The sequence below is a fragment of the Apodemus sylvaticus genome, chromosome 3 (assembly GCF_947179515.1).
Source record: "Apodemus sylvaticus chromosome 3, mApoSyl1.1, whole genome shotgun sequence".
Classification (NCBI taxonomy): domain Eukaryota; kingdom Metazoa; phylum Chordata; class Mammalia; order Rodentia; family Muridae; genus Apodemus; species Apodemus sylvaticus.
Window position 1 is genome coordinate 149,708,340 of NC_067474.1, and position 12,914 is coordinate 149,721,253.

At 50.1% G+C, this 12,914-nt stretch overlaps 1 protein-coding gene across 2 annotated transcripts in view; it reads left to right on the plus strand.

Annotated features, from left to right (window-relative positions):
- Positions 1 to 2,552: 2,552 nt before the first annotated feature.
- The window catches only part of Asap3 (ArfGAP with SH3 domain, ankyrin repeat and PH domain 3), a 42,843-nt gene continuing 32,481 nt past the window's right edge, over positions 2,553 to 12,914 (plus strand). For both annotated transcript variants that reach the window (XM_052177772.1, XM_052177773.1), the window contains exon 1: positions 2,553 to 2,822. In XM_052177772.1, coding sequence (XP_052033732.1) covers positions 2,694 to 2,822 — 129 coding nt within the window. In that variant the 5' untranslated portion in view covers positions 2,553 to 2,693. The remainder of the gene's footprint in view (positions 2,823 to 12,914) is intronic.

A 12,914-nucleotide genomic window follows, 5' to 3' on the forward strand; every position in this document is an offset into this window, starting at 1 on the left:
GCAATAGAAATTATGGATTATCTACATCGTGGAGATGAGCCTAGAACCTGTCCCCAGAAGGTAGCAAAAGAAGCAGGGAGTCTGACTTCAGATTACTCCTGGATTCGGATTCTGCCCTTTCTGCCCGTGGGTCAGCTGGCTTTGAGTGCGTGTAAACCGCCACGCCATGGTGTGTTCATTGCTTGCCTACTGTGTGTGAGCCATGGGCGCAACGATTAACACAATGAAGGCGTGCCAGGGCTAACCTCTGCATTTCGCTTATCATCTACTCGATTTGACGACCTTTGAAGGCCTCCTCACCCCACCAGGAGACTGGCCCCCTCAAAAATGAAGCTACTTACCTAAGACAGAAAGCAAAGACAGGATTCAACCAGACAGTCTGTGCCTCTGGATCCTAACCTGGTCTCCCACAAAGCCCTCACTAGAACGAAGCCCTTTTCTTACAGAGTTTATGCAATAGAAGGAGAGTGAAGGGTAAACGGGAGGCAAATAAGAAAGCGGAGTGAACCAGACATAGCAAGCATGCGCCTTTATCCCAGCGGAGGGGGGCAGAGCTCCAGTGAGGTGGAGATCAGCCTGGGATATACAGTGAATTTCAGGCCACCCAGGGCTCCACAGTAAGACCCTCTCTCAAAAAGAAGAAAACAGAGGGAGGAAGAGAGGAAGGGAGGAAGGGAGGAAGCAGCGCCCTGGACTGCTCTCAGAAGTGTAGCGTTTAGAGTTCTGGGCTAGCACACAGAAGCCATCGTAGAACCCTGGCGTGCTGGTACTTGTCAGCAGTAGCATTCAGGAGGGAGAAGCAGGTGGCCCAGGAGTCTGAGGTTACCCCAGGGCTACACGTTAAGTTTGAGTCTATATAAAACCCTGTCTCAAGATAAATAAACAGATACGTAAGAAAGGGAGCCTGCTCACAGCCTGATGACTTGAGTTCAGTCCTTGGAACCCACGTGGGAGTGGCGGAGCCAACTCCTGAAAGCTGTTCTCTGCCCTCATGGTGTCAGCGTCCTGTATGTGGACAGATATGAGTACACATTCACACATGCACACACACTCACACATTTATGCACACAGCAAATTTCTAAAAATGAAAATTTTAGAAGGGGGCTGGACAGATGACTCAGTGTCTAAAGAACAGTTGTTCTTGCAGATGACCCTGGTTCAATTCCCAGCACCGAACCTGGTAGCTCACCACCCTCCATAACTCTAGTCCCAGGGGCTCTGATATCCTTTTCTGGCCTCCAAGAGCGCCCAGTATTCATTCACAAAAACCCAGCAGAATAAAGATGATTAAGGATGGGGGATGTGGAGTGAGGGGTAGGGTGGGGGGCGCAGCGGGTGACTGGTTTTAAACAGGGTGGTCAGGATAAGCCTTGTGGTAACGTTTGAAACATTTGAGCTAAACCTTGAAAAACAAAACCCAAAATCAAATAAACAAAACCGGAGGGCGGCAGACAGGGAGAAGCATAAGTGAGGTCTCAGCATGGAGCCCGAAGGAACTGCTGGGGCCACTTAGCATCTGGTCTGGGGAAAGGGAGCCAGATCCCAGCCAGGCGCCAAGTTGGGCCATGAAGGTGTCGAGAAGCAGCCTCGGAAAGAGCCCAGTGAGATGGATGAAGCTTGCAAGCAGAAGCAAAAGAGGAATTGGCGTGCGAAGGGTCCCTGGCTCACAGCTGGAATTAAGAAATTGGGCAAAAACAAAACAAAAACTCGCAAAACACCAAAAACAACAACAACAAAAACCCCTGAGCTCTGTGTACCCGAGATAAGGGTGAACCTCTCCCATTCCTATTTAAACACATTCTGGGTTATGACACGATTCCTTTTAAAAACCCGAGGGGCAGCCAGGCGGTGGTGGCGCATGCCTGTAACCCCCAGCACTCTGGGAGGCAGAGGCAGGCGGATTTCTAAGTTCGAGGCCAGCCTGGTCTACAGAGTGAGTTCCAGGACAGCCAGGGCTACACAGAGAAACCCTGTCTTGAAAAAAACCAAATCCAAAAAAACCAATAAATAAATAAATAAATAAATAAATAAACGAAAAATAAAAACCTGAGGGGCAATTGATTCAATGGCACATAGCTGACTGATGGCGGAAGATCTTATATGGCCTCGGTGGCACAGGCCTTGCCTTTAATCTCAGCACCGGTGAGGTAGAGGAAGAGACTGCTCTGAAGAACCCTGAGTAAGGAGAAGCGAACGTGTGAACAAGGAGACGGCCAGAGCACGGTGGGCGGAGCCCCGAGCTAGGGGCGGGGCTGGGTGATGCTGGACAAGGGCAGGCGTGAGTGCCGCACTCTGAAACTGGTAGGCCTTGGGGGCGGGGCTAAGAAGGGAAGCGGACCTGGGGGGCGGGGCCTGGGAGTCCCGGGAGAACTCTTCCCCCAACTGTAGGTCTTGGAGGCGGGGCAGAGTGGGGCCAACGCGAGGTTGGGGCGTGACCAGGGAGTTAGAGGCGCGGCTGGGGTGTGGCCGGAGCGTGAGGGATGGGGGCGTGGCCAGGGAGGCTGACAAGCGGGCCGGGGGCGTGGCCGAAGAGAGTTAGGGGCGGGGCGGGGCAGGGAGTGCAGAGGCCTCCACTAGGACGCTGCGGGTAGTGAGACCGGCCCTGCGCGGAGCAGCTATACCAGCACCAGCACGGTTAAGTGCAGCGACTCCCGCGCTCTAGGCAGCCCCGGCGTCCCCGCCTCGCGCCCGCCATGCCGGAACAGCTCAGTGTCGCGGAGTTCCTGGCCGTCACCGCGGAGGACCTCAGTTCCCCAGCCGGGGCAGCTGCCTTCGCAGCCAAGATGCCCCGGTGCCGCGGGGCGGCGCTGGCACGGGAGGAGGTGAGGGGCCGAGGCGGGAGGGGAACCTCACGTCAACTTGGGGCCTGGCTTTGACCTTTGCAGGAATGCTTGGAGCTAGGATGGCTCTTCGCTGAGCTCCAGAAACCCGCCCCTCCTAGATCTGTGGGAACCGAGCTCATCTCAAACATCTGTGTCCCCACGGTGGAGCCGGGGAGAGAGGACCAGATGGACTTTGTCGGGGATCTCGGGGTCACCTCGATACAGACTTCACATGTTGGGGCACATCTCCCAAATACTTTGGGCGACCTGCCCTTTTTATGTGTATTTGCTCAGCGGCTTACAGTTCTGGGTTTTAGTTTTTAGAACCCCACAAATATGCAACCCCTCAGGTCACTCCCTTTCTGAGAAGCAGGCTCAGCCCTGAACTTACCTCTCCCAGGCTGCAAGAGAGAGGAGGCCCCCTCCTCCTGGCTGCTGGTTCTGAGACTTGGCTCGCCTTGTGGAATGAATGTGAATGGGAAGGCGCCAGGAGCCGGGGTTCACCTTGGCCGTCGCGGGCAAGTTTATAGGCTCCCCTCCCCTCTCCTCTCCTCTTTGTGTTTCCAGGCAAAGTGTCCCAGGCTCTTTCTTTCGCCCTCGTAGGCTGCCCCACCCCATTCCCAAGCTCACTGGAGTTCATTCCTCTTTGAACTCGCTGCAGGTTTTCGTCCACTAGGAATATTCAGGAGCAGCAGTAGTCTGGGGCCAGAGGGGGATAATAGGAGCACAGCTCTCTTCTAGAGGATGCCCTGGGTTGAGGTGACATTTTGGACTTCAGTGGTCATTCTGGCTTCCTACCCTTTCCTACCTACTGTGTGGCAGATACAAAGCTACACAGAAATACTCTTAGGAAATCTCCCTTCCTCTTCTCTCCCTGACTGGCTGCTCTCTGTCTGGACTTTTTCCTCCTTGGTAAGGAAGGCAGAGAACTATACAAAGACTGTCAATTTCAAGTGATGCATAGGTTCAGAGTCACCACATCTTCAGCATCTTTAGGGATTTTACCCATCATCCTCTTCTCTGGGTTGTCCATTAGAGTGTTGTTGGATCAGAACACAGGGGGTCCGCTCTGGCTGTAAGTGTGGGTGCATTTGACTGACCTTCCCTGACTGTGTAAGCTCAGATTTGCCTCAGGTCAGGCCAAAATCCAGCTTTTTTTTCTTTTTCTTTTTCTTTCTCTTTTTCTTTTTCTTTCCCTTCAGATCCGTGTGCTTTCAAGCGTTGGCTTTTGCAACAGAAAGGCAGGAGATCCGCGAGCTCAGCTTTCTCCTTCAACATTCCAGTGTCCCAAAAAATGAGACTGACTTATGGCTTATGACTTAGAATTCGCTGGGGTTTTCTGGTTGGTTTTGTGGTCACGTCTCTCTGTTATTGTGATGGGTTTACATGTAGTTTGATACTGGGATTCTTTTTTTTTTTTTTTTTTTTTACTGGATATGACTAACCTAACACCAGACTTTAAGCTGTAGCTGCTTCCTGAATCAAGGCTCCTAGTTCTAAGCAGTTTCCTGGAAGTAACTAGGGACTCCGTCCTAGGATCTGCAGGCCTTTTTTGTCAACCTCACTCGGGGGAAGACCCTGGACAAGTCATAGGAACCAAGAATGTCCAGGATGAAGGACCCTGGTAAATGAGGAATCAGCTAGAATTTCTCTCACTTAAGATGGAGGAATCTGTACACAGAGAGGGCAAGACACTGCCTGAGCTTGCAGAGCGAGGGAGTAGGGCCGTTGACATTTCTCCCTCGTTGCCTTTGCCTCTGATCCCACTCTCTTTCCTGCAAACATCACTTTCTAGAACACTGCCAAACCTCAATTTTTTCATCTTGCACCTGAGTCTCATGATTCCTCCTGCTTAAAACCTCACTGGATTGCAGATGGTGGCCTGGTTTTCATTGTGCATCTCTGTGCCACACAGAGGAGTATTAAAATAGTCCCTGCATCAGACAGCCCCTGCCTGCCCTGGACCCCTCTGCAGCCGCCGCCGCCCCATGGACTTTCACAGGGAAAGGAAGGCAGCTGCGCCCGCCGTGGGACACTGCAGGCCTGGCTGGCTGCTGTGCTTTGTGTAGTTCTCTGTGCTGTCTCTGTGCTGGGTACTAAGGGCATACTGATCCTGCTCTGAGGAGGCCAGGACTTGTCCTGAGCATGCAGTGAAAGGCGCAGTCAGTGCTGTCTGAGGCCACAGGAACAGCTAGGAAGGGAGCCAGTGGGGACCAGTGCCACATGGGAACTCCCTGGGGGAAAGTCTAGTTCCAGGTAGAAGACTAGGTGACCCCAGTTTAGTGAAGAACATGGTGAGTGCATTCAGGGGCCATCGGTTGGAAGAAAGCATGCCAGGAAGCCCGGAGACCATTTTGACCCGTGCTCTGCGAGAGGCTGTCCTTGTGGACTTGTGCAGACTTCCAGTCCTGAGCTGATAGGTGGGGGAAGGGTCATGACTAGGGGAATGTTTACCTTAAATCCATATCATGTCTTACACTGCATAGCTGAAATTCTGGTGGAGTTAGAATTACCTTTTCTTTGGTGTGTGTGTATGTGTGTGTGTGTTTTGAGACAGGGTCTAGCCCACGCTATCCTGAAATTCATGATACTCCCGTCTCTCTTACTACTGAATGCTAGGATTACAGGTGTGCACCACCACACCCGTACCAGTGAACCAGTGATTTTGGTTTTTTGAAAGGATTTCTTTCTTTCTTTCTTTCTTTCTTTCTTTCTTTCTTTCTTTCTTTCTTTCTTTCAAAAAGATTTATTTATTATATTTATATGAGTAAAACTGTAGCTGTCTTCAGACACACCAGAAGAGGGCATCAGATTCTATTACAGATGGTTGTCAGCCACCATGTGCTTGCTGGGACTTGAACTCAGTACCTTTGGAAGAGCAGTCAGTGCTCTTAACCTCTGAGCCAGCTCTCCAGCCCCAGAATTTCTTTTCTTTCTTTCCTTTCCCTTTCCTTTTCTTTTTGACACAGGGCTTTGCTATGTAGCTCCAGGCTGGCCTCAAATTCTGCATGTTATAATTGTGGGCATGTACCACCTCCTCTGGCTAAGAAGTTCATCCTCAAGTTTTAATATTCGCAAGGTGGGGATACAATACAGCTCAGCATCTTAGGTCCAGTCTCAGGTGCTGTAAAAATAAGAGCAAAATGGCAGCATATGCAGTACTAATGTCCTTACGGTTTGCCTCATGATGTGTCTTTTTGTTTTAGTGTAAACTATTACATAGACTGGGCATGGGGGCTCTTGTCTTAATCCCAGCACTTGGGAGGCAGAGGCAGGCAGATCTCTGTGAGTTTGAAGCCAGCCTGGCCTACATAGCAAGTTCCAGGACAGCCAGGGCTACATAATAGAGAGACCCTGTCTCTGAAAACAAAACAAGAAAAATTACGGGATCCTGGCGACTGTAGATGATATAAACGCTCCTGGCCGGTTCCTGTGGAAAGGAAGCTTGTTTTAGAAATAGAGAAGCAGAGCTGCCTCTTGGAGCTGGACCCCGAGTGGCCTGGGGGCTGAGGCTTGGGAGGCGTCAGGGGCTTAGGCAGCCACCTCGTTCGCCTTGTCTTACTCTGTCTCTCCTTCTTATTGCGTCCGCTCCCTTCTGGTTGGATAGGCCCCAGAGTGCAGCTTCGGCCCCCACGGTTAAGTGACCTCACTGGTCCGGTGTCTAAAGGTAACCCAGCCAGTCTCTCATGTCCCACTTCCAAATTCCTGACAGCCCAACCCAGCTTCTGGACTGATTACAGAAGCCAGATCTCCACCCCCGGTTTCATCAACAGAGGTCACGGAGGTATAGACTCAGGCATGATAAACATGGCCGTGGTTTTAACCCTGGGGGGAGGAGATCACTTCTTAGAGAAGGAGGACAGGGTCTAGAGATTCCCCCCACCTCCCTGTCATGAGCATCCCCAGAGCTTCTCTCCCGTTGGTGTAGCCTCTGGAGAGGTAGGTTCATGAGGCCCTCTGCCAGTGTCTCCCTCTTTAGAACAGTTGCATATTATCCTAGCTGCTGCTGAGCCTGTTAGGAAGCTAGACAGGGAGTTTAAAGATGGACTGGCATGTAAGGGGTGCTTAGCAGAGTTCTTGCCACACAGTGCGGATCAAAAACCCAATCATATTGTCCAAGGATTGGATGAGACAGCCTTGTCAAGGGTCTCATAATGGCACTGTGTTCCAAGCAGTGGATTCTGGGAACGCTCATCTCTCAGCAAGAGAGAGGCAGTCCCTGCCGGCCTGTTCTGGAGAAGTCCGCCCAGGGAACAGTAGAGTGAAGTCAATAGCGATCGTCTATGGTAGCAGGTGGCAGGAAGTTCATCCCCTTGTCCCGGCATTCCTTAAGGCTGGGCCCTGGGTCATCTCTCTTCCTGCTACTGCCCTTCTCTCCAGGCTGTCTGGCCATGGCTTCAGCCACCTCCTGCCTCTCAGTGACTCACCCGCCCAGACTCCCATGTCCAGCAGTTTGCCGCGGTTTTGCTTAGACCACACTCATGACTCTGCAGGCCGGCCGCCAGGTTCTGTTGGGAGGCTCGCGCACTCTTCTTCACCAAGGGCCATGAGTTTTACCTGCTGTGTATCTGCAGTCTGCCCACCTTGTCTGCCTCAATTGTTCCCTGGTCCACACCTATCAGCTCTTCAGCTGGCCTGGCTGCTCAGTGTTTTTATGGTATTTCCTGCTGGTCCCACAGATAAAATTTAGATTTATTACCAGGTAGTGGCAACACATGTCTTTAATCTCAGTACTCGAGAGGCAGAGGCAGGTGAATTTCTGTGAGTTCAAGGCAGTCTGGTGTATAGAGCAAGTTCTGGGACAGCTGGGTCTACACAGAGAAAACCCTGTCTCAAAAAACTAATTATACATATATATATGTATATATACACATATATAATATATACAAATATATATTGTATATATTTATATAATGGTTATGCAAATATATGATATATGTATTTGTATAATAGTTATATATATTATAGTTATACAAATATATGTAATATATATTTGTATAACTATTTCATTAACATCTGGTTTCTTGATAGAATAGATTTTTCTCTTCCATAAGACTAGACTTTAAGCTTGGTGTTGTATTCCCAGGTTTAATTACTGTTTTCAATGTGGCTAGCAATTAAATTTAGGGTGTCATGCATACTAAATATATCTTCTGCTGCAAGCTGTACTCCCAGCCCCTTGTCATAGCACTCCAGTAGGTGCCTAGAAAGGATTGGTTGACTGACAAATAAAACAGAGAACAGTGGCTTGGGGTTGTTCCAGTTGGAGGGAACAGCTTCAGCAGAGGTCCTCCAACAGTAAAGAACCACATGCGTAAAGAACCTCAAGTGTACGAGGGACTGAAAAAGAGACAGAAGGGTGAGAAGCCTAGTGTGGGGCAAATGGAAAAGCTTACCAGATGATGTGTTTGTCCCTGTCTGTATGTGTCTGTCTGTCTCTGTGTATGTCTATGTCTGTCTGTCTCTGTATGTGTCTGTCTGTGTCTGTGTGTGTCTGTCTGTCTCTGTCTGTGCCTGTGTATAAGAGTTTTGCTGTTATTGTTCCCGTCATTATTCATTACTATTATTTCGAGACAGGATCTCACTATGTGTCCTGGTTCTCCCCACACCGGGAACACACCTAGAACCTGGACACACTAACCCAGTAGATTGGCTGCCCAGCCAACCCCAGGGGCCCTCCCGTCTCTGCCTCCTCAGCCCTGGGAGGAGATGCACAGGTAGGCCTAGGCAGGCCTAGCTTTTTGTGTGGGTGCTCGGGAGTCAGGTCTTCATGGCTGTGTGGCAAGCACTGTACACACCGAGCCATCTCCCCGAGTCTCATGTTGTTGACTTGGTTCTCCATGTATCTTCTGTAGTTGAAGCTGATCTCGTAACCAGCTGTGTAGAACAGGCTAGCCTCAAAGATTACGATATGTAATCTGAGTACTAAGATTACTTGGGACCTTATCTCAAAAAGGCAAAAGAAACTGGGCAAGGGGGCACATACCATTAATCCCAGTTTAGGAAGCAGAGGCAGGAGGAGCTCTGAGTTCAAAGCCAGCCTAGTCTACAGAGCAAGTTCCAGGACACTCGGGTATGGTGGCACACCTCAGCACTTGGGAGGCAGAGGTAGGCAGATCTCTAAGTTAGAGGCCAGCCTGGTCTACAGAGCGGGTTCCAGGACAGCCAAAACCAAAATAATTGAATAAGATAGAGAGTGATTGAAGAAGACACTCAACGTCAACTTCTGGCCTACCCGCTTCTCTCTCTCTCTCTCTCTCTCTCTCTCTCTCTCTCTCTCTCTCACACACACACACACACACACGTACACGCACACGCACACGCACATGCACGCGTGTGCACACACACACACACACACACACCAGGTCCAATTTGTGGGATGGTAGGTGTATCCTGAGGTATCTTACTGTAAGCCCAGGAACCCCCACCTGGGCTGTTCTAAACAGAATAGAAAGTCACTTGATAGGAAACTCAGTAGTTCCCAGAAACTCCCAGAGCTGGAGAACTGGGGCTGAGCAGCAGGCAGATGACATCACAGGCCAGGCTGGCAGGACGCCATTCCATAATGCTACAGCTTAAGGTGCCACTGTTCCTAGACACTGTCACTGCCGTAGCTAACCAGCACTACAATGGGTTTTCCATGCTCTGGTCTTCTGGTGCAGACCCACAGTGAGAGGCCAGGTGCAGGGACCCAGAAAAGCCAGAACACCATCTCTCTGGCTTTTATGAGACATGACCTGCTAAGACTTGTGTGTTGGTGTCACATGTCCTTGGCATAGGTTTAGCAGTGTGTAAAGTGTCTGGGAGTCTATAACCCAGTACTCCAAAAGTCTCTGAATCTGTGCATCTCATTTACAACTGAAGTCTGGAGAGACCGCGGAAGAAGCTAATAGATGAGACTGGAAAGGCACTCCAGGGAAGAGGGGAGGAATGTGTGGACTGCAGGACCTCAGAGCTGTGAGGACAGAGGAGGAGGGGGTGGCCAGCTGCCTGGATGCCGCTATAGCAAAATAAGCAGACTGCAACACCATCAGTGCCTTCAGTACTAGGAATGGGGTGTCATTGTCTCCTGTGTACTGGGGAGAAGAAATGGGGACCGATTATAAGAGATTGTCCATGACTTTGAAGAGAGGTGGATGGGATCCCAGCCCTTCCCCTCCCAGCTGCCTCTGTCTGGGGTGAGGGTCAGCCTCGGCCTGGTCTCAAAGTCTGGCCTCCAGCACACGCCTCAGCCTTGAGCATGGGCTTTACTTGGTCGATGTCCAGCTCTGTCTGGTCTGTGGAGTGGCAAGGTAGATCTGGGAACAGAAACTGAAACTTTGGAAGGAAGAAACAGCTTCAAAGGCAGTTTGATCTTCCAGCTCTGTTGTTTATCTTTCTTTTTACTCTTTACTGTGTGTGTGTGTGTGTGTGTGAAGTGTCTGAGGGTGCTGCGTGGGTGGGGCATATGTTGCTGTATGTCGGTGAACATGTGTGCTGCTAAATGTGTGTGTGTGGGTGTGTGGGTGACCAGAGGTTGGCCTCAGACATCCATGTGTGATTGCTGCAGACCTTCGTGTTTCAACACAGGGTCTCTCACTGCGGCCTGGTCAATGACCACTGTATCCATTTGCCTAGCTGGGTTTGGTAGCAGCGATCAGTAAGTGAGGTCCGACCAACTTTGAGTTCCTACTGGCTGTGTGACCCCAGACAAAGGGATATCCCCATTTCTGCCTCACTGTGCTGCTTGCAGAAGTGCTGTGAGCCTGACTGTTTATGAGTGCCAGGATCTGAATTCAGGTCCCTGTGCTTGGGCAGCCAGTCCCTTACTGAGCTATCTTCCCAGCTCGTGACAGGATCTCCCGTAGCACAGGCTGGCCTTGAACTTGCTATGTAGCGGAGGATGACTCTGAATTCTTGATCTTCCTGCAAGCATGTTCCACACAGCATATGCAGGACTAGAGGCTGAACCCAGAACTTCATGCATGCTAGACAATCACTCTACCAACTGAGCTACAGCCCCCAGTCACTGAGTTCTTAGGCGTATTAATCCCTGTAGAGGGAGGCCTGGTGTTTTCTGGGAAAGCACGCAGGGTTCCTCTGGCTCCTGGGCAGGCTCCAGGAATGTCATGCTTCCAGTCACCAGAAGCGCTTTGAAGGAGCGAGCTGGCTGATCTGGTAGCAGCTACTAAAGGTTCCTCTATGCTGGTTCTAGACCTTACCCAAAGAACCTCAGATACCTTGGACCTTGACCCTGTGGAATCAGAGTCAGAGTCTCCCAGGGAAAAGGCCTGAGCAGGAATCGCTTGGAAATTCTCCAGGTGACTGAGCAGTCAGTGTGAAGACAGATCAGTGAATGCCCACTAGAGGTTAGTGACCCATTAAACCGTGTTTACAGAACACCGTGTGTACAAAGGTCACAGAGGTGACCAGACAAGGTCCCCATCTGCTGGGAGAAGGACTCTGTCCGTGAAAGCTTGACCGCAATGGATCTTGTGATGTCCACAGTATCCATTTGCCTGACTGAGTTCAGTAGCAAGAGCTCAGTGTGTGGTCCAACGGACTTAGCTTCAAGTTCTCACTGGCTGTGTGACGACAGACAAAGAGCTTAACCTTTCAGACTCCATTTCCCCATGTCAGAGAGGATAACTCTTAGGGGCTTGTTTGAGAGGGTTATGTGTAACATGCGATGTGTCCGTCACAGACCTGGCACGTAGTGGACATGTTAAATAATGTATGTGCATGCATGTGTGAAGGCATGTGTGCATGCTAGTGCTTGTGTGCCTGTGTGCAAGAGTGTGTGCATGTATGTGTGAGTGTGTGCATGCGCATGTGTGTGCACATGTCTGTGTGCATATGCACATGTGTGTGTGTGTGTGTGTGTGTGTGTGTGTGTATGCACACGCATGCAGGGTAAAGGGGTCAGAATCACACCAAGAGAACAATGCAGCAGAGAGAGGCAGCTGCTCGGAGCGTACAGTCAAGCACGATGGGGCAGTCCTGGCTCCAGCTCAGGAAGGACTGTGCTCTGGAAGGCAGAGAGAGAGGTGCAGAACCTGTTTGCTTATCATCATTTTTCCTTTAGGGTTTTAAAGGCAGGGTCCCCATTTGTAGTCCAAGCTGGCCTTGGACTTGCAGGGTTAACTCTGCTTCAGCCTTCGGGTGCTGGGATCCTAGGTCTGCAAAGCCAGGCCTGGCTTGGAGCCTGGTTTTGAAGGAGGCAGAATCTTCCCTCTGCTCCGCCCTTTGCTCGCCCATCCACCTGTTTCTGAATCAAACATTTGTTAATAAACTCCCCAGAGGCCACACGATGGCTGCATATTACAGCCTCCTGTGGTGCCATAGGCAGTCTTATTTAAAGTGTCGATAAAAATTACATTACAGCCAGGCGGTGATGGTGCATGCCTTTAATCCCAGCACTTGGGAGGCAGAGGCAGGCAAATTTCTGAGTTCGAGGCTAGCCTGGGCTACAGAGTGAGCTCCAGGACAGCCAGGGCTACACAGAGAAACCCTGTCTGGAAAAAAAAATTACATTATGTCCACAGTCATCATTTTTAAACCTTGTCTTCCTTTCCCTCCCTTCTTTCCCTTTCCTGCTGAGACGTGATCTCAGGGTCTTGTACATTCTTTGTACAAGCATTTTACCACCAAGCTACAGCTCCACTTTAAAAATTATGCATATAACCGGGCAGTAGTAGCAAACACCTTCGGTCCCAGCACTCGCAGGCAGATCTTTGAGAGTTTAAGGCTAGCCTGAGCTACAGAGCAAGTTTCAGGACAACCCAGACCCTTTCTCAAAAAAAAAAAAAATTTAGGGGCTAGAGAGATGACTCATGGTCAGAGAATGTTCTGTTCTTCGGGGGGACCTGAGCTTGGGTCCCCATCTACTGACATCTGCTCTCATACACACACCTACACTCAGATGCATACATAATTTAAAAACATTCATTCATTCACTCACGAATTCATTCATTCATTATTTATTACATATGGTATTTTAGTTGAATGAGTACTTCACTTGCTAGGCAAACGCTACCCTTAGGCTGTATTCCCATTTAAAAACATATAAGGACATACACACGTCTTTAGTACGTCTACAGTGTTGTACAATAA